The sequence below is a fragment of the Camelus ferus genome, chromosome 11, assembly GCF_009834535.1.
Source record: "Camelus ferus isolate YT-003-E chromosome 11, BCGSAC_Cfer_1.0, whole genome shotgun sequence".
Lineage (NCBI taxonomy): Eukaryota > Metazoa > Chordata > Mammalia > Artiodactyla > Camelidae > Camelus > Camelus ferus.
In genome coordinates, this window is record NC_045706.1 from 37,903,446 (window position 1) to 37,924,007 (window position 20,562).

The 20,562-nt window shown below is 34.9% G+C and overlaps 1 protein-coding gene and 1 long non-coding RNA gene across 5 annotated transcripts in view; one reads left to right on the forward strand and one right to left on the reverse strand.

Moving 5' to 3' along the window:
* Positions 1-20,016, forward strand: part of LOC116667148 — a 492,225-nt gene extending 472,209 nt beyond the window's left edge. For 3 of the 4 annotated variants that reach the window (XR_004323925.1, XR_004323926.1, XR_004323927.1), the window contains 2 exons: positions 14,488-14,596; positions 19,791-20,016. This is a non-coding gene — a long non-coding RNA (uncharacterized LOC116667148). The remainder of the gene's footprint in view (positions 1-14,487; positions 14,597-19,790) is intronic. The other variant, XR_004323928.1, reaches the window with a different exon arrangement.
* Positions 10,777-20,562, reverse strand: part of PCDH15 (protocadherin related 15) — a 1,335,438-nt gene continuing 1,325,652 nt past the window's right edge. The window contains exons 40-44 of the mRNA XM_032491427.1: positions 20,191-20,229; positions 15,232-15,302; positions 14,277-14,385; positions 12,402-13,270; positions 10,777-10,909 (exon numbers count right to left, since the gene is read on the reverse strand). Of these exons, the coding sequence (XP_032347318.1) occupies positions 12,413-13,270; positions 14,277-14,385; positions 15,232-15,302; positions 20,191-20,229 (1,077 nt within the window). The 3' untranslated portion in view covers positions 10,777-10,909; positions 12,402-12,412. The remainder of the gene's footprint in view (positions 10,910-12,401; positions 13,271-14,276; positions 14,386-15,231; positions 15,303-20,190; positions 20,230-20,562) is intronic.

Below are 20,562 nucleotides of genomic sequence, written 5' to 3' on the forward strand. Positions count from 1 at the left end.
ATGCCCATTAGTAAATTATAAGTAATCTGTGCCGACACCCTTGTTAGCTAAAAGACATTGATGTTACCACAGTATTATTTTGAAGAGTAGGGCTTTTATGTGACTTTAATTCTTATAACATTAAAGAGAAAACCATGAGAGTGAAAAACATGTTAAGAACTATGTTCAATACCTTGTAACGGCCTATAATGAAAAATAATACAAAAAGGAATATACACACACACACACACACACACATATGAATCACTATGCTGATACACTGGAAATTAACACAACATTGTAAATGACTATACTTCAATGAAAAAAAGACAGTATAAGGAAGACAACAAACTGGTCCAAACCATTACTCGTTTAAAAGCTCAATACATTGACTGATAGTATTATTTGTAAAATGGTAATGGCAATCTAAAATATGTTAGTCTCAACTAATGAATCAATTAGTAGACTCATCAATGAATATTAATTGATAGACTCAGAAATTTTTGAAGTGGGTACAATAAAACTTTTCTTTGATGTAAACTATATTTATAGATATTATGAATAAGCCTAAAGTAGAATTTGGCATATCAGCACACACAGCTGTCACTTACCAGTGACCGAGGTACATGGGGCTGGTTCTCTGTGATGCGATCCCTAGCTGAAAGGCCATCTCCAGAGCTGAGGCTGCGTGGACAGGACAGAGGGTCTGAACCCCAGCTTCTCCCATGAGTTAACATCCCACATACCTACATGTTCTCATTAGAATATCTCCCTTCCCCATATCGATCCTGGGTAATTTTCTCTACTAGCAAATTGGTTAAACTCAGAGTCTGGTCAGACCTGCTCTAAATCTTTGCTTCACCATTCAGTAGATATGTAAGTTTGAATGAAAAAAAATGTAACCTCTGTGTTCTTTTAACTCACCTCTGTGAAATAGAAATAATAAAGACAGCTTTTTCCTAGAGATGTGGTGAACATTGTGTATTTTAACGTGCAGTAACTGGCAGTTCAGTATGTTCGGTAAGTGATAGCTGTTGTTATTCGTGGTGATTGAGCTTCCTAAACAACCACCACCGCAAGTCATGCTGAAACAGTAGAACCTGGAGGTCAGAAAGGAAGAGAAAGATGGGGCCTCAGAAACTCAATGAAGAGCAACAAAAAGGACCATAAAGGCAGGTACTCATCTAGCATGTCCCCAATAGCTATGATAGTCTGTGAATACACTTATAATTATGGAAGCAGAGTATTCCTGAGTGGAAAGGAACCATAAACAGAAGAAGCCATCGGACGAGGGGAATCATAGAAGAGATAAAGTACCATAATATTTGTTGGCAGATAAATGATTTGCTGAAAGAAATGGGATAATGTATTTGTAAATAAGCTACAGTACTTCGGAAATTTCCTGGAATCTTTGTCCCTGAAGCCTTCGAAGATGTTGCATTCAGGAAGCCGTCTGAACAGCCATCCTGGCACTATAAGTGAGGCAGTTACAAGTGCCACTTTCAGAGGCCACCTTTCCTCCACCAGATACTTTAGTGAATATTTCCAAGGAGCTCTGAAGGTTTTCAAGCTATAGTATTTGCTATTACAAGTGAACTTATCATCAGCTATGAATTTATTCTTGCCATAACAATAAAATGTACAGCTCAGAGGTTAGTGTGATCCTCTGTCTGAGAGACAGATCATTCAAAAGTCAATTGCTTATTTTTAATAAAATATATATTCAATTGAATTGTTCTCAGCCAAGAAAGTCTGGCACTTCATCAAGCACCCAGCATATTTTGGGCACTTTACTTATAAATCTATCCATCTGCACCACCTAAGTGATAGATCCCAGTTGATAAATAAGCACATTATTCAAGTTGAGTGGATTTTGGAATGTGATTGGTGAAGGTGAAAAGTACTCTGATTTTTAAAAATAAATCAAAAAGGACACAAATAAAATTACAGTTTCTGAAAGTGAAACAATAGGTGGATAGAAAAAAAAGGCAGAATGTGTTTCTGACTTTTTAACGGAAAAAGCTCTTAGTCACACCAAATCAACATTAAAATTTTTCATTTTTTGAAGTACAAATTGTACAAATCATTTTTATGGGGAGGCAATCACTGTGGTTATTAGGAACCTGTACATAAGAATTTTGATTAGGAGAAGTCCAAGGGAATGTGAGATCAAATAATTTATTTGGAAACAAAAAGGAATGCAAAAACAAACGAATATAGCAAACCTCAGGCAGATGATCATATTGGAAGGCTACTCAAAGTTAATCAGAAGCCTTTGTGTGATCACCAAAGCTAGAAAAGCCTCTTAACTCCATCTTTCCATTCACCTGCCTCACTTCAGTGATTAGTTTTCAGAAACCCTCTAAGGTGTACCAAGCAAATTTCTTTTGTGAAATCCTAAGCACCATCAACATTGTCTAGTGCCGATTCCTCCATGTAATCCTTTGTAATTCCATTCTGAGTCCCTGTCACAAAGTCAAATGTGCCTGACTGCTTTCTAACTGGCAACATCTCCAGATTTACCAGCCCTCTAGCTGTCCTGCAGCCTCCAGCCACCTCAACGTACTAAACAAAGCTTTCTTCTGAAAAGCAAAACCCACAAATGTTTCCTTCCACCTGTGCCAGAAATTATACACTGAATCCTAACCATGGACTCTATATAACACTTCATTGTCAATCCTTTACGTATCCACTGATTACCGGTATCTCTGTACGGAGTTTATCCTCCATCTTTTGAAGTTAGAGGAAAGATGTGCTCTTCTGTGGTAGGCACTGTAATTGGTCAATATATTACCACATTTAATACTTGCAACTTGTAATATAAAGATTATTATTCCCATTTCATGGTGTTAGGTAACTGGCTACTAATGACAGAGCCTTGAATCAGACCCATAACAAAGCTATGCTCTTTCTACTAATTTATAAGGATAATCATTGCACATAGGGAACTGAGCAGTGTCTGGAACATGTTAAGTAGTCAATTAATAGCATTTGCTATTATTCTTATTTAAAAGAACATTGAAGTACAACTCACTCTGTGATATAGCCTCTGTACATTGGTAAAATGATAAATATAAAGAACCATGATTCTAATTATTTAATATATATGAGAAAGTTATTTTAAATTTGCAATGCAGTGCATTTCTGAATATCTTCTGCCTGATAATAACTTACCATGAGTTACTAACCAGAACATCTTTAAATCAAAGATCCCTTCTTTTTCCATCAGTAAAACCCACTAGTCTTAGTAGTTAAGAGGAGTTAGAAACTGTGTGTTGTAAATTTGTCATGAGGATAAGTAGATATTCAGTGAGGTAAGACCCCACTTTAAAGGGATAACTAGCACTGTATTCTAAAAAATATCAATAGTAAAGAGATCCCAAGTATAGCCCTGAGGGGATTCAAAATCTGATAAAATCAATCTGTTAGGAACAGACAAGGTCAGTGCTCCAGACACTAGCATCCTTTATGGCAAGACAGATGGAGCCACTCCTGCAGGAGTCACACTGGACACGCAGTGATGGCTTCTCTATCAAGAGCGTAGCTGATCAGATAATGAAGCGTAGCACAGATATTGAGTAACCAGACAATCCCAGCAGCAAGGACGATTTGTTTCTGTAACTTGCAGCCCCAGAGGTGTCTTTCATCTGCCAGACTATAATCTCCTTGCCCAAGAATCAGTGAAAATATAACAAGACACCTCTTATCTCTTCCACATCCATGCACAGAACTGTAGGAACATCTGAACATGTAGTGTGGGCTTCAAAGTGGACTCCCGGTAGCTAAGCTTAGGCCTCTGTCTGATTTCATCCTGATGAGCTTGCCCATATTGGCATGAAGCCACTACGAGAAGTCTCAAACAAGAACCCAGACCCCAAACTCCTGTCTTCTAACTTGCTTCACCATTCAGTGACTTGGGGGCAAAAAAGATGGAAATGGAGAGAGGAAGTCACAACACATACATTTCACCATCTTCTCAGAATCCACTCAGAGGTAGAGTAAATAGGTTTTGTATTTTCTCTTCCTGTCTGGATAAGATTTATCCCTCTGTCTATCCCTTTCCTTCTTGAAGGGATTTGTATCCCCAGGTCCATACTGGCTTGTGAGAGCTAGTTGTTAAATTTTCAAGAATTCTGGCAAGCTGGAAATTAAGCTAGAGATGACTGTGGTGGGAGTATTTATATCACAGAAATCTGTGACAAGAAATCATTTTGATTTGTTTTATTTTTTTTTATTTTTTTTTTTTTCTGGAGAGCTGCTTCACCAGGACATCACTGAAAATAACATTAATTATGCCTATCCTTGTCCAAATATGTGAGTATGAAATGCTAATATGCTGGACATAGTTAGGCTAAATTAGTCAGGCAATTAAGGCAATAGCATATTCTCCATATTTTTACCTGTTTTATATGAGCTGGTTTTATTCCCTAAATCCCAGCTCAAACTTCAAGGGGAAAAAACAATCCATATTCTGAAGAAATAAAGAAGTAGGTCTGCGTTTACATGTGTCATCATCAGCGAACAGCACAGCTATAGAGCTGTGGAAACTGCAGACCTTTACAACCCAGCTTTTGATTAATGACTTAATTAAAGTGGGATTAACATAAATCTGTTGGCGAGAAACAGTGCTGGTGAAAGTAGAACATGTTTTGGAAGTCTACCCTTCCAGCCGTCATTGTGGGAAACATTGATAACAGGGTGACAGCGTCAGTGACTTAAACACTTGACATCTCCAGAAAGGCTGATGTTTGCAAACTATGCAAGAGAAAACTGAGAAAGCAAAGAAATTCAATTTGCATGACTACATCTAAGCCAATATATCATACAATGTACTTTTTTAAAGGATCCTTAGGGAAAGTTTCTCTTAGATCTTGGTAACAAGCAGAGCTGACTTCTCTTCAATAATTGTTTTCTAACTTTATGCACACTATGAATCTTGTAACTGATTATCCTTTCCTTTTTTGATCTGACAGCTGGTGGAGATTAGGACTGAATCTATGGCCTCAGTAACTAATGTACAGAACCATGGGGCACCATATGTCTGGGCACTAATCTAAGCACAATATTTATTCTTCCCTTATCTTTATTTCCCTTTGTATCACTGTTTCAACCTTGTTTCACCTCTTGCAGTCTATGTATTTTTGTGACTCAGCATGAGATCTTCTGTTCTGAAATGGGATATAGTAGATAACACAGGCAGGAGTTGGGCACGGCGGCTGGTTCTGTAAGGCACAGTTGTACATGGACGACTTGCTTGTTTCAAGGTAATATTGTGCCCATTATTTCAGCTTTTCCATAGAATGGCCCTAGGACTCCTGTTTCCAAACTCATTTTGTAGTTATGGAAATGGAACTAGTGATTTTGGGATGTGACCGATGTAATATAGTAACAAACGAATGGCTACAACCAAACTTGATTCTTCAGGCTCTCCTTTAGACACAAACATTGGGAAATGACTACATAATGATACTTTGGTAGCTTGGGGCCCAAATCATTTCAGCCCTAGAGTCTTTGCGTAAATGTGTCTCAGAAGCAAGCACCTGATTTAAACCTCATAATGCTACTTAGATACTCATTTCAGGCCTATACTTATTGCTTAACAAGCAAGTTATGGTTATGCTATTGCAATCATATTTAGCATAAATAAACTTCTAAAGGTTAATTTAAAAAGGCATACATTTGTTGCATCAGGAATATACATCTTTGGTCTTCCCCATCTTCCCACCCCCAAGGCAGGGAAAAAAACCTGTCTTATTGTATGTACAGTATCTGTACCTCTGGGAAAAAACACGTAGTGACTGCTGTCAATGATGAATTCAATAGTATAAGTAAAATTATGTGACATATCAGAGTCTATAAAAGCAACATTTTGATTGTAGTATATGGCTTGATTTATATGAATTAAATATGTCTATGTAACTAAAGTAACAATTTAAATATGTGAACATTGACTCATACTATATGTATGTTTATATGTACTCAGGCTGGCTAAAATTATTTTTCTCTCCTTATTGTACTATGATTGATATTTTTATAGGGTTAGAGAATTCAGTATCCTTTAAAGGAAATCACAAAGGTAAAGAAATCTGGGGAATAAATAGTAAAGGGAGTAAGGATATAGAATCACAGATATTTCATTTCCAAACTATCTTTTGTCAGTCCACTCATTTATGTAAATCATGCTGTTAAGATTAAGAAAAAAGCTTACATTTTCTAAGCTAAATTTAGGCTAGATTTTGATAAACAAAACATGCTTCTGTGAACATACTTGACTAATTACATATTAACACCTTAGTGTTTATGTGTTATAAATTAAAAAAAAATAAGTGGAAAGGTGGGATGTTAGGAAAAACCGTGTCCACTCTTCTTAGAACTTGATAACATGCATACAAGACTGAAATGTATAAAAAAAGGATGAGAGTTTTAAAATATTTTTCCCACATTGTTCAAAGATAAGAGTTTGCAGAACAGGATGTTCTTTGTATTATCAAAGTGAAATACTAAATATATAAATGGGAAAATAGTTACTGATGTTTATCCCCACCTGACAGAATAATCAGAAATCATTGTTTCAAATGGAAATTTATTTTTGAAACATCGTGTAGTGAATAACAATGCATTTTAACTTAAATTTTCTAATTCATATTCTTCATACAGTAACATAGTTATTTGTTAAGGAAAAAAAAAACAGGTGTTTGGATAAAGAAATTGGGAAAGCAGTGAATGTGTTGATAATTTTCCAAACTATAGACAGTGTTCAAGTCTTTCATATATGTGCTTAACTTACCATAAATATAAAGTAGATTGCAATGAAAAAAATACCAATCTAAAAATAAAGATTGTTACTATAAAGATTAAGGTCAACAAATGCAAAAGCAAGAGAGGCAAAAAAAAAAAAAAAAGAACAAAGGAATTCATGTTATCATTTGAGAAGAGGAAGAAACTATCAATAAAAAATAGAGGTCCTCAATATTATTTTGAACCTATCTCTCAGCCTTATCGCTGTGTTATTTGCAGGCACCAGTGGGCATCTGCCCTGAGAATAGATTATTAGCACTTTCTGCTGATTTTACTAATTAATTGACATGGCATATAAGCCCCACTTATGGTAGAAAGCACAGAAAGTGAAGCAGAGCAGGAGAAAAAGCAGGGCTCATGAAGTAAAAGAAAGAAAACATCTTCCCTTAAGAATCAATATTCATTTTTTCTTCTGGCTCTAAGATACATAAATGCAATTAATAATATTTTAATAGTAGCTACCATATCCCATTTGGAAGGACCATTTAGCATAAATAACATGTTTTAACATTCCATGTTAACATGTTTTAACAAACCTGTTAACAATGTGGTTTAATATGAATGACATATCACATAAAATTCAAGGCAAACTTTTTTTCTGGATGTAAGATGTTTTTGGCCAACCTACAGTTATAATTCTGTGACAACTCTCAGGGTTTGTAATTAATGAAAAAGAGAAGTTGAGAGAGATTAGCATCTGTGATTTGATGGTCATTGAGTCACAAACATCCTGTCACCTAGACTCTAATTTTTCCATTCTTCCTCCCCTTGCCCTTCATGGCCACCAGAACTTCTCTTGAAATCAACTGGTTTAGCAATATTATAGTCATATCAGCCTTCTTTCATCTTAACCGGCCACAATCTGGTGTTTCTGCTGCCAGATTGAAATCTGGTGCCAATTACAAACAACCACAAAAAAAGTTGCTATGCCTATCTAGGAAAAATAACCACCAATTTCTTTATAAACAATAACATAGAAACAGCATTTACATGAAGTATTTTTAAGTTTAAACATACTTGTATATCTCCCCTGGGTTCCACAATTTTAGTCCTGAGTCAGAGTATTATATTCAGTCAGTCCAGATTTATGTAGTTATCTGGTAATGCTTTTGCCGCCATGTATACTTTACCTCAAAATATATTGACCAAATATTTGATTTGGTTGCTCTGTATAAATACTGCTTATCTTTATATATCTCCATTAACTTAAGGGCGTGGTAACTTAATGATTGTTTTTACTGAAATGATCAACTTTAAATTGCTGAAATATGTCTGCTAAGTAGCTGTTAATATTTTGCCTATTTCTTCATAAAAATTGAACTTTAAAATACAGTGACATCTCATATATCAGGGTATTAGTCTTCTGCCAACTTTCAGATTTCTAGAACGGTGCTCAGATCCCAATAATGCCCCCCAAAACTTCTAAGAATCACAAAACTTTTGCTGGAATCCACATACCTGATCCTTGTCTTAGGTTTAATGACTTTTCAACAACAGCAAGCAAAACAAAGAAAGACACAATCTTTCTCACCAGGAGGTTTGAAGTAAACTGGAAGGTGAGTTTTAGAGAGAAGCAGTGACAAAACTAGTTAAATATCACAGCCTGAAACTGGAGAAAGAGGAAAAAAAATAAAGCTATATGCAGACAGAATATCATAGGATGCTAGCTGAGATGACCCTGGGACATCAGGAAAGTATTAAATTATATTTAGTGATCTCTGATTGAGCAAGTAGGAACATATAATATGTGTAATATAACTTCTATCTAAAATATTTCATAATAAAAACAATTGCTTTGGTGTTTCAAGGAGTAAGCCCTAGAGTTCAATGATATAAAGAGTTACTTTTCAAAATTTAATATGCATATGTACCATCTTGGGATCTTGTGAGAACATGGATTATTGTTTAGGGCCTTTGACTGTGGGCAAGATTCTATACTTTTAACAAGCTCCCAGTTAATGCTGACAGTTTTTCTAGTAAGGGTGTGGAATGCATTAATTTCCAATAAAGTCAGATAAATGAGATGTTACTGTATTTGATCTCAAATACTTTTTGAAATTCAAAATTAAAACATACTACTCATATAAGTTGGTAAGTTAATGTTACAAACGATTCATTCACTTTGGAAATAAGGAAACAGCATTAAACTAATTTTAAAATATGAAACATATAGGAGCGCAATAGATAGCAATGCATTTTTCAGTGTTTTCACCCATATAATAAGCATGCATGAGAGAATTTTATTGAAATCTGAACTTGGTCAATACTGTGCAAAATTTGATGCGAGCTACACCTATAAAACACTAAGTCCTATTCAATAAATTCTGAATTCTCTTAGATTGTATCATTTCATCCTTTTTACATCTGGAGAGAATGCAACACACAAGGCAAGTTTCGGGGATTTTTTTTTTTTTTGAAAGGTTATTTTGTTTTCATTTCTGTTAATGGTGAAACACTGTGCTTTGTTCAATGGTGAAAAATCAAGACTGTGTTCTTTGATTAAAAAAAAATTCCCAGGTAATCATTTTCTGGTTCTGCACTTTATGCACATAAATATTATGTGCATTAAAATATTATACAAATAAACTGGAACTGGAAGAAGTGAAATACTTCAATACATTTGAAACTATGAATTTATAGCCTTACAGGCATTCAACATATTATATAAATTCTTGACCCTGCCGAATTCCTTTAGTCTGAATTAATAAAATATTCATGTAGTGTGACATTAATGTGAGACTTCTCTGATCTTACTGCATCGTCCATACTGAAATTGTGGTCCTAGATGCATTATTGCCTATTAGGCCCTTTCCCACTTCAGTAAGCTTTTGCTCTGATGTTCCAAATAATTATTTAACTTCAAATGGCTACACTAGATTGCCTGTTATGTTTGGTATGGATAGAGTGTTTATTATAGAATGTGTGTGTGGGGTGGGAGGGGGACACCAGGGAAAATTGTAAGTGATATTTATAAAAGACAGATGACTTCAAGTGCTGTTTAAAATGTGAAAAACTTTCTATTGGACAATAAGGAAAACAGGCTCATGATTCTAAGCTTACAGAGGATTCCCACATTAACTATCACTTTGTAATTCCACCTTTCATTTAAAAAATCAGGATGCTATAGACAGCAACTGTAAAAACCTGTTACCTGTAAAATCCTCTCATATAAATTTTTTCCCATTTTTTATGAAAAGTAAAATTTCATGTAACAGAACAAGTTCCGTGAAGGAGATGAAAAGTAATCTATGTTAATCAACAAAATATAAATGATTACTTAGTAAGTGATTTCTTGTTTATTAAAATGAAAAAAGAAATTCAAGGCCCAACAAAACATCTAAATGTTTAAATGATGTTATATAGTGAATTGAGAGTCTGTCCAAAAAGATTTTCTGGGAAGAACAATTCATTGATACAAATGTGAGTGCAAATCTGTCTCTTCTTCAACTTTAAAGCCTCTTGTTCAAAGTTTTAGCTTGTGTGCAGGATATAAACCCCATATGTTGTTTTCTCAGTGATAATAAAAAGTGCAGTTTATTAAAAACTGAAGTAAAAATGAAGTAAATTTTTAAAAAATCAGTCACAGTTTTGTCATTGGTATATGGAGGTTGTTCCAGGGACCCATCCAAAGCTCCTCGTCATCTGACTGGGTCTGGTCACTGTGGAATTCCAAAGCCTCCTTGACGTTCTTACTGTCAACCACGGATTCCTGTTCAGCTGTGCTTTTCAGCCTGTGCCCCAGTGTCTTCACTGCTGTACTGTCAGTCCCCACATGGCAAGGGGCAAATGTAACCAGAGTTGGTCTTGTGTTCATTTTCTCAGTAGAAAATGGCCCCTTCGATAATGTGTTCAGGGGGACCTTCTCCTCATGTGTTACTGCCAACTTGTCTAGTTTCTTAAAGTGCCTCCCTAGTCGAACAGGGGAGGTGACTTTTAAGTTATCGGTGAGGCAGGCACGGCGGGTTCTCACCACAGAACCATTCTGTGCGATATAGATATTGCCATTGATATTACTGTGGATATTAGGATTCTGAAGACGGTTTCTCTGACATTCAGGAGCACTATCTTCTCCAGTTGAGCTAGTTTCATACTCTCGATCAACAACTAACTTGATCATTCTTTTTCTCGCCCACTGTCAAAATAAAAAACGGCAAGTCATTACCAAAGGATAAGGGTAAGGATTACAATGCTGGCAAAATTCAAAACCTTGGACAGAAAGCTATCAAAGGTTAGTAACTTGAGAAGTAGTGGGAAGAATCTATTTACTAACATCAGTTTCTTTTCCACCAATTCTTCATTGGTGTTAGAGCTTAGTAACTTCTGAAGAAAGTTGCTGAATTAGAAAGTAGATGTTTCAGGAAGTTCTTGTATTTTTTTTCAATCAAATTACTACTCTATATGAAAAAAATATACTATATGAAAAAAAGTATATTGGTTATATTTAAGTATCTGATCCATTGTTTGACAGTTGCTATATGCTTCTGGAAAGTTAAATTGAAAGGAACACCCAGCATTATTAATATATTCTGTTTATACTAATACTTCCATTCCCAATATTTTAAAGATATTTGTAAACCCACAATATTCTAATACCTAATTAATCCTCCATTATTAACCAAACTTTCTGTATAATTTTAATGCATTTATTCACATGAAAGCATCCTAGTTTTTTGGGTCATCCCATTTAAACATACGTTAACTTGAAATATCTTCCCATCCTGCACAATTTATTTAGTAATACACAAAACTGAAAACTAATGATTGTAAATTTTCCTTTAGTAAGCAACTGGAACACAATGGACATTTCCACAAATTTCTTTTTCTTTTACCAACCCACATTAGAAATGGCAAGGAGCAAAGGTTAAAAATGATTTGGTTATTCTTAAAATAGTATTGTATTTTTGGGATATGTGAACTACCAACACACACTAAGGAAGCCATGCTTTTGGATTTCCAGATACGAATTTCAAAATTATTATGTTACTTACCCAGAAAAAAAATTATAACTGTTATAATTCAGTTTTTTCTAAGTTCAATTTAATTCATATTCACACCAGAAAAGAAATTGTAATAACTTTTATTTTAAAGAATTTATTTCATTTAACTCCTAGTATTTGAAAATATCAGCTACAAACCTATTTGAACATGTTCGTGATATTTTTGATAATACCTTTGCCATTTGAAATGTACATATATGCAAAAGCAGACTTGTAGAGATCTCATTTGTTGAAGCTAGTCCTAAGGATTTATTTTAGAAAGGTTATATAAAAACCACTATATATATATTCATATAATCCACTCCAATAGTCAGGGCATCAGGGCATCACTGGTAATACACAATGCCACACTGCATTAATAGAAATCACAGTAAAAAATATTAAAGACTGAGTAACTGATTGCATGCCTTCGAATTACTAATATAGGAAAGATTAGTCAGATTTGCCCTAATACATTCTACTATACAAATCTATGTAGATAGCATATATATTCACTTTTCTGGCATGCATCTAATCTTACATCGGATAAAAATCATGATTACTTTCCTCCCCTTCAAGGGTCATTTCAGAGAACACACAGAGGGCACTGCACACAGGAGCACGCATCACTGCAAAACTTTCACCTACTGTGATCGCTTTTAAAGTGCTGTGTTGTAACCTTCTGAGTTTGCGCCTGGGGACTTCTTTTGCTTTGCACGCCTGCTTGTGTCGTACTCTGGCTTCTGAAAGCCCCAAGGACCTCCAGGCTGACTTTCGCTACTACTGCTACTACTGCCTGATTCGGATTCCTCCTCACTCTCCACACCTCCTGCCACCGAAGCTGACTCTGCGCTGCTCTCCTCGGCGACGTCGTGCGGTTCCAGGTCCGGCGGTTCTGCGCCCGGGGCGGGCTCGCGCTCCTCGGCGTCTGCCGGGCCTTCTCCTTCCTCCAGCCCGGGTTCTTCAGCTTCTTCAGGTGGCTCCTCTTTTCTGCCTTTGACTTTCTTGACCTCTTCAACGACAGGCTTCCTTCTGGCCAGAAAAATGTTTTTCCTTGCCTTTTCTCCTTCAGACTCTGTGGATTCCGATTCTTCGGATTCCGGCATGGAACTTTCCTCCTCCTCAGAGGGCGTCTCTGACTCGGACTCCTCTTCCGTCGTCTCGGACTCACTGAACTCGGATTCCTCTTCGCTGTATTCAGTGTAGTCGCTCGAGGATTCCTCCTCTGACTCTACTGTGCTTTCTGTAGCTTCCTCCTGGTCCAGAGTTAGTTTCAAATAATCTTTATCTTCTTCCTCAAGGCGTCTCCGCCACTCTTCCTCCTCCAGGTCCACGATGCCTCTTCTATCAGCTAGTCCTCTCACTTTCTTAAAAATCATTGGGAATATCCTGGCTCTCTTCCACGTTGGGTATGTTGGCTCAGGGACTGGTGGCTTCTCAACAGTGACAACTACTTCTTCCTCCTCACTAGGCTCTCTAATTTCAACTTTGGGTTTTTTAACTTTCTTTGCCTTTTCCTGAAAATCATGAAAACGCAACCGCAGTGTCAGCTAGGGGATGGTTATGATGTGACCTTGTCCCACGTAAGTTAAGCAGGAGTGAATCTGCAAGGTGATAGCTTCATGCAGGTTATATAACTGGTTTCAGACAACAATCACACAATTCTCTACTGTTTATCCCCCCTGCATGTAGGCAGAAGGTGATCATAAATGTAAACTATTTTATTTTAATGTGTAGCTTATAGTACTAGAGTTGAACGCTTTCTCATTTTTTTCTTACTCAAAATCCGTTTTTCATTTTAGATCAAAAGAGCAAGAAATAATCAGTGCCTCTTCCTTCTCCCATCCCTAGATTTTGATTGATAGTTTTATGTATTTGCTTGAACAAAATTGTAGCTAATCAAAAATTATGATAGTTTATCTGAATAGCTTTTATAAAATTTGACTTTTTTTTTGAACAGGGTAAAGCTACAGTGACATTTAAAAACTTTTTTTTTTATTTTTGAGTAAGTGTTCCAAGTAAATATTTCAGGCAAAGTATTAGAATTTGATGAAATGAATTATGGCAATTTAAACTTAAATGACATAGCTCCATTAAAAACACTAGTGGTAAGTTTCCTTTTTCTCTTATAATTAAGAGATGAAGACTGTACTCCTCGATTTTTAGGTTTGCTAGACAATGTGGGAGCAAAAGTAACCACTGTTTTGCAAAATACTTTTACATATTTGATTATAATATTATTTTTATGTAATAACATTTATGATTTTATAACATAAATTTTACTGTGACTTTATTCCAGGTGTTTAATATTTTACAGAAGGAAAAAATTAAAATTCATAAAAAATTAATTTCCTTCTATAGACAAGGCAATGAAATGGTCAGCATTAATACATTTCTACAGAAAACAAATACTAAGTGAACAGGATTTCCGATTTTTCACATATTTTGTAGTCTGATATTCAAGTAGTGCTAAAATACTATTCTTGGAATATTAACATTACATAAGAAAGTTACGGTGATTACCTCTTCCTCCTCATATTCTTCCTCAGCTTCACCAACCACCTCACCATATTCCTCTTGTCCAGCTGGCGGTAACAAACGACGGCGACTTCCATATTGAGGCATTTCATACCTGTAACAGAAACTTACAACTTTATGCATTTTTTAATGTGATCTGAATAACCATGACTGATGTTTTCTTTTCTTCATCATTCAATCAACATCAACAATACAGCACCCATTGGGCTCCTTGTGAATTAGTTACAAAACCAGAGAGAAAGAACTACAACCTGATTGCCAATGATTTTTGCCATAATGGTGCCTTGGAATAACAAGAAAAAGGGGTGAGTTATTTCAGATTTCAGTTTTGGGGGATATGAGACTGAAGAGAAAAGGCATATTGTTCCTTAATTAACTGAAGAGTATAGGGCATAAATAATGATCACTTATTCAGAACATAAAGTTTCTATTTTTATAGTAAAGATCTGCTTCAAATATGATCTGTAATGGTCTTTACATTCCTTTACTGTATGTTTGGAAAGGAGTTAACTAATGTGTGTAGAACTAACTTTTGAAATGCTTATCACTGGATTCTAAAGTATGTTTCCTTCTTAATTTTTCTTGGGCAAACCTTGAGGCTGACTGGTTAGATAAAATGTTAAATATCTTCTATGAAAGAAATGGTGAATTCAGGAATTGAGCAAATATATTTGACCTCTATTTCTCATTTAAATAGTTTTGAATAATTTTATTGCATTTTTAAAGTTGCAGACAATATCAATATAAATATCAAAACAGAACTCTATATAGAAAAATGGTTAAAACTTGACTAAAACAAAAACTCAATACATAACTCACTTTCAAAGATGAAACTGATGAAATGATATTCATAAAACAAATGCAAGTATAATAATCATTTAATAACTCCTTATTAGTTATAAAATACTAAGATACTGGGTAAAAAAATCTGAAGATGTACCCATGCTCATAACTGTAATAATCTTGTCCATATTCCTGGCCAGGATCAATTCCAGACTCCATGGATAACTCCTATTGTTCAAAAAGAGAAATTGCATTTGAAAATAAATTCTTATCACATTTCAGCTCAAAGTCAGATTTCCAGACATAGTATTCGGTGAGCCTCAGAACACTGCTGTGAAAATAACTTTAATTACAAATGTTAGTTAAACATATTTAAAAAACTTTTGGCTAAAACTGTTTCACATGAGGTTAAGTTATGCTGTTAGAACTGGGTGTGGGGAGGGAGTAAATTTCTTCTAATGATAAATCTGTTAAAAATTACAGATAAGCATATCATTTCCTATTAGGTAATTTTTAAAACTATAAATAGACAGTTAATGTTTCACTCTGTTTTAACATATAATTAAAAATTTTAGCCTTGAAGAAAATTATGTTATCTTCAGCATTGTTTAATCATCCTGATAACAGTTTTATAATATCTAGAGGACTTTTATTCATCAACAGCTATTCTTATGAAAGGATCTGAAAATAACCATTTATACATTAATAAAAAATTGTGTCAATGTGTGATATCCCCCAAGGATGCTTACATTTTAAAACACATTGCTAATTCTGGATTTAATTTTTTTTTAAAATAAATTTGTCAGGCCCTTTCAAGGTTTCCAGTTCCAAATTCTACATAATACTGATTTTTGTCACTCCACACTTATGGAAAGATATTTTTCCTGAGACATACATCTAAAACTAGTTTTAAATAACTATTAAATTCAATTTCAGTACACTTCCCTCTTTAATTCTGTTTTAACTTTTAAAAGAAGCTGAACTGCCAAGGTTTAACCAAATTAATTTGCAATAAAATAAGAAAAGGGAAGGAGGAAAAAGTTTGGGTATCCACAGGAAAAGTAGTGGATACCTATTTCTAAGGCCATCTATTAATTTATAGGGATTAATTTTGTTGACCAAGGTATAGAGTAAGTCAGTTTTGGAAAAACGTCCTCTTAGGGCACTAGTATACTATCCTTAGAAAGTGTGGAAATTTGCAGCCTGCAAGATGAAAATGGACAAGAGCCCTCACTTGTGCTTTGTTTGATTTAAAAAAGTGATTCACTGTCCAACTTCTATACAAAAAATGCTATCAAAAAACCTGGATTTTGATTTCTCTTAAAAAATAAAAATATGGCAACATGGGGCTCATATTTTTGCATGTCATGAATTTAGCTGGCAGTCCTACCCCTTACAGTAATCATGTTCTCCTCTGGTTTCTGCTGTGTCCTCAACCAGACTATTTTACATCTACACCCGCAGTTGCAATAGGATGCCCCATCTGCCCTTTTTTTATGTAGAATAAATACCATTCACTTGCATTACCTCCCTTGATTTTTAAGTTTGTAACCCCTCTACTCTACTAATATACTATCTGATAACTTTGCGAATTATATGCCAAAGAATCCAATTTTGATGTTAGAACTGATTCAGTTTACTCACAAGAATAGCTAATATTAAAAAGAAAAATAGGTCAGCAATACCATGTTGTGGCAGGAACGCGGAGCAACTGGAGCTCTTGTACACGTCTGGAGAGATTATAAATTAGTACAACCATTTGGGAAACGTTTGGTGATAATAATAAATTCAAATATATGCACCTCTTTTCACAAAAATTCAAATTAGTTCAGTTTTTGTGCCCAACATAAATATGCAAAATTGTGCACCAAAATACATCATTTGTAACAGCCCCAAACTAGGAACCTATGCAAAAGTCCATGAGATAAACACACTACATCACACAACAGAGATGAGTCTCCCCAACAGAATGATGAGCAAAAGAAGTCAGGTACAAAATAAAATATATGATTCTATGTTATTCTATTTATGTAAATTTCAAAAAAAAAAACTGACAAACTAATCTGGGTGTCAGAGGCAGGTGAAAAGTTTTCAATTAACAGTAATTGCACCTTGGAGAAACCCCACTGGCTACAGAATTGCCACTGTGCAATAAACAGCTACATTTAGAAAGAAGGAAATCCTGCTGTTTGTGAGGACAACATGAATGGATTTTTGAGGACATTGTGCTAAGTGATACAAGCCAGACGGAGACAGACAGAGTATTACTTACATGTGGGAATCTAAACATTATAATTATATATATAAAAATAAATTACAAGTCGAACTCATAGAAACAGAAAGTAGAAAAGTGGTTGCCAGAAGTGAGGGAAATAGGGAAAGGTTAGTAACAGTGTACGCATTTTCAGCTGTAAGATGAATACGGTCTCAGGATCTAATGTAAAGCACCGTGACTACAGTTGACAACACTGTGTTGTAGAGCTGAAATTTGCTAAGAGGGTACAACTTACATGTCCTCACACAAGAAAAAAGATAATATATACATATAATATTTATCTTGGGAAAAAAGAAGCCAGGTGAGTAGTTAGGGAAAGAAAAGGGGACATAATATCTGAGTGTTGACATGGAGGGGCTTCTGGAGAGCTAGTAAGGAATGTGCACTCTGTAAGAATTCATTTTGCCACACGGTATGCTTTTATGTCTCTAGTTTTATTTCAACAACAACAAAAATGTTTGTTTATCATAGAAAAAGGTGGGAAATGAGGTCAGGTCAGTCCAATAAGAAATTAGGACAAAGCTAAAGTCTAAATTTGCCTCATTCAAATGAAATACTTTACTTTAAAAAACATATATTTCATACTGGTCAGCTTAGACTTTTGAGACATCCAAAGCCCAATGTAATTATGTGGGTTTAAATGAAACAAATAGGTCTCAGAACTAATACTTTAAGCTGCTTGGCCAATGCCTGTTTAATCTAGTGTGTAGGGAGACTGAGAAAAGACTGCCAGATGATTTTGAAGTTGAAACCTGTATGTCCATCAATGGAAGAATGTATAAAGAAAACATGGTACATACCTATAATGAAATATTATTCAGTCTTAAAAAAGAAGGAAGTCCTGCCACATGCAACATGGGGAAACCTTGAGAATATTATGCAAACTGAATTAAGCCAGTCACAGGACAGACGCTGCATGATTCCGCTTATAAGAGATAGCTAAAATAGTCAGTCTCAGAGAAGCAGAAAGTAAAATGATGGAGGTGGAAAGAGGGGGACATGAGGAGTTGTTATTTAACAGGTATAAAGTTTCAATTAAGCAAGATGAAAAAAACTTTAGAGATCTCCTGTAAAGCATTGTACTTACAGCTAGCAATACTGTATTATACTTAAACATTTAAAAGGGAAGATCTCAAGCTATGTGTTCTTACAGTAATTAAAAACAAAAATAGTTTTGAAGTCGAAAATAAATATTTATGGAAATATCATGCAACTGAGTGGATTTCAGAATTTAAAAGAATCATATAATTTTCATTACAGAAATACTTTTTTTTTTTCATGAATGGTGAATGAAATTCAGCTTTTGCTAACTGGAACATGTATCTGGCATCGAATGACTTTTGAAAACATAACAGAAGGATAGAAGTAACTGGGAAGGAACCCAGGAAATTTAATCATTGATTCAGTTAGTCACTCAGTAGTCTGAGTTGGGTAGAGAGAGATGGGAGACAGTAGAAGGCAGTATTCTGAAGGGTCCCTCTTGGATACTTATACCACCCATTACTGAAGGACAAGGGTATCATCTCCTCAGAAAGTGAGAAAGTGGAGGAAGGACTTGGTGACAATTAAAATTCCTAAGTCAGCCTTAACCGATAATGGAATGTTGTCCTTTTTGGCTGTTCGACACAGTCCCTTTTGCCATCCTCTTAGCGTTCAGAAAATCATGCTAAGTAGCTTACTAAAAGGTACTTTTATGGGCAGATATAATGCTTAATACTATTTTTAAAATTAATTTTTGCTGACCACGCAGAGAAGACATAGAATTAGCTTCGAATCTTATAACCAGAGTATGTATGTTTATACTGATCCAACAAGACAACAACAGTAACTATGGTTTACTGAATTTCCTCCCACTGTGTTCCAGTTGATGAGATAGGAGCTTATATATTAAATACCACTGCTAACATTCTATAAAAGATGAAATTAATGCTTAGGAGGAGGGTATATGTCTTGTCTAAGGCTTTGCATCCAAGAATTGGCATTTATATTTTAACTGTGAGTTATCTAATTCAACAGTCGATGGAGATGTCTCCATGGGCTCTTTTTGCTAAAATTTATAAAAGCTGAATATTCCTGTCACTCATCCTCTAGATTTTGGGGAGTGAATCCTAACCACGAAATGCCTGTCTTTTGCAAAGTTAAGATTCTTTTACTGATGAGAAGGAATAAAAGGAATAATTTTTTAAAGTAGAGCTTACAAAATACTAAATTTGCCAAAGGAAATAGATTGAAAATAATTTTTTTAATTTAAGAAGTATGTAAAATAATAATAAATAAAAATGACATGCATTTATTATATAACTCCAAATATCTTTCTCACACTGCAGAAGAAAATGTCACAAGCATTTTAAAATAGGTATGTCCAAAGGCAGTATTTTGAATCACATTTAAATGATTAAAGGCTGTTTATCATAACCCGATTTCTACCTTTGTTATTTCAGCACAGATGTCAGCATTCATCCTTCAAACTTCGCCTCACCTACATCTGACCTCAGGAACAGTTCGGATGAATCAAGATTCACTAACACAAGTGACTGATCAGGTTCATGACTTGCCTCATTTAATGACAGCTTGTTTTATTAGGATCAAAGGTCTTATTTATCTAATCTCCAGTGAATGAAGCTAAACATTTGGAATTTCAGTCACCAGAAAGCAGTAGGGAGGTGATTTGCTTGCTTATTTATTTACTTATTTGTTTTAATTTACAGTCACCTCTTCTCTCTCCCGTAAAATTATGCCACATTGGCAGCCACCCACTTCGCCCACATGTAAGATAGACCTCAAAGTCACTAGAGTATTGGGAAGACTCGGTGAGGTTGAAAAGAAAAAGAAAATTGATACCTCTGGTTTAAGAAGAGAAGGCCTCAGCAGTTGTTGTTGCTGCCAAAGGAAATTAGAAAAAGGTTTAGAAAATAATTCAGGTGGAAAAGGAATATTATGATTGAAAAGAGAAAAAAAGGCCACAGCTTAAAACTGGTTACCTTGGGATATGATTTATTATTCATGCGACAGCTACCAACAGTATTAAATAATATTTTGACTATTTATATTGGAACATAAAATAATAAAGAATTAATGTGTTTTAATTTCATCATTGTTTTAATTAACATCAACATTAATAACCTTAATAAATAAAAATCTGTAAGGAATTGTTTTTGGTTTAAGCTTCACAGTGCAGTCATTTGTGGTTCTAAGGCACTTTAAGTGTCACAC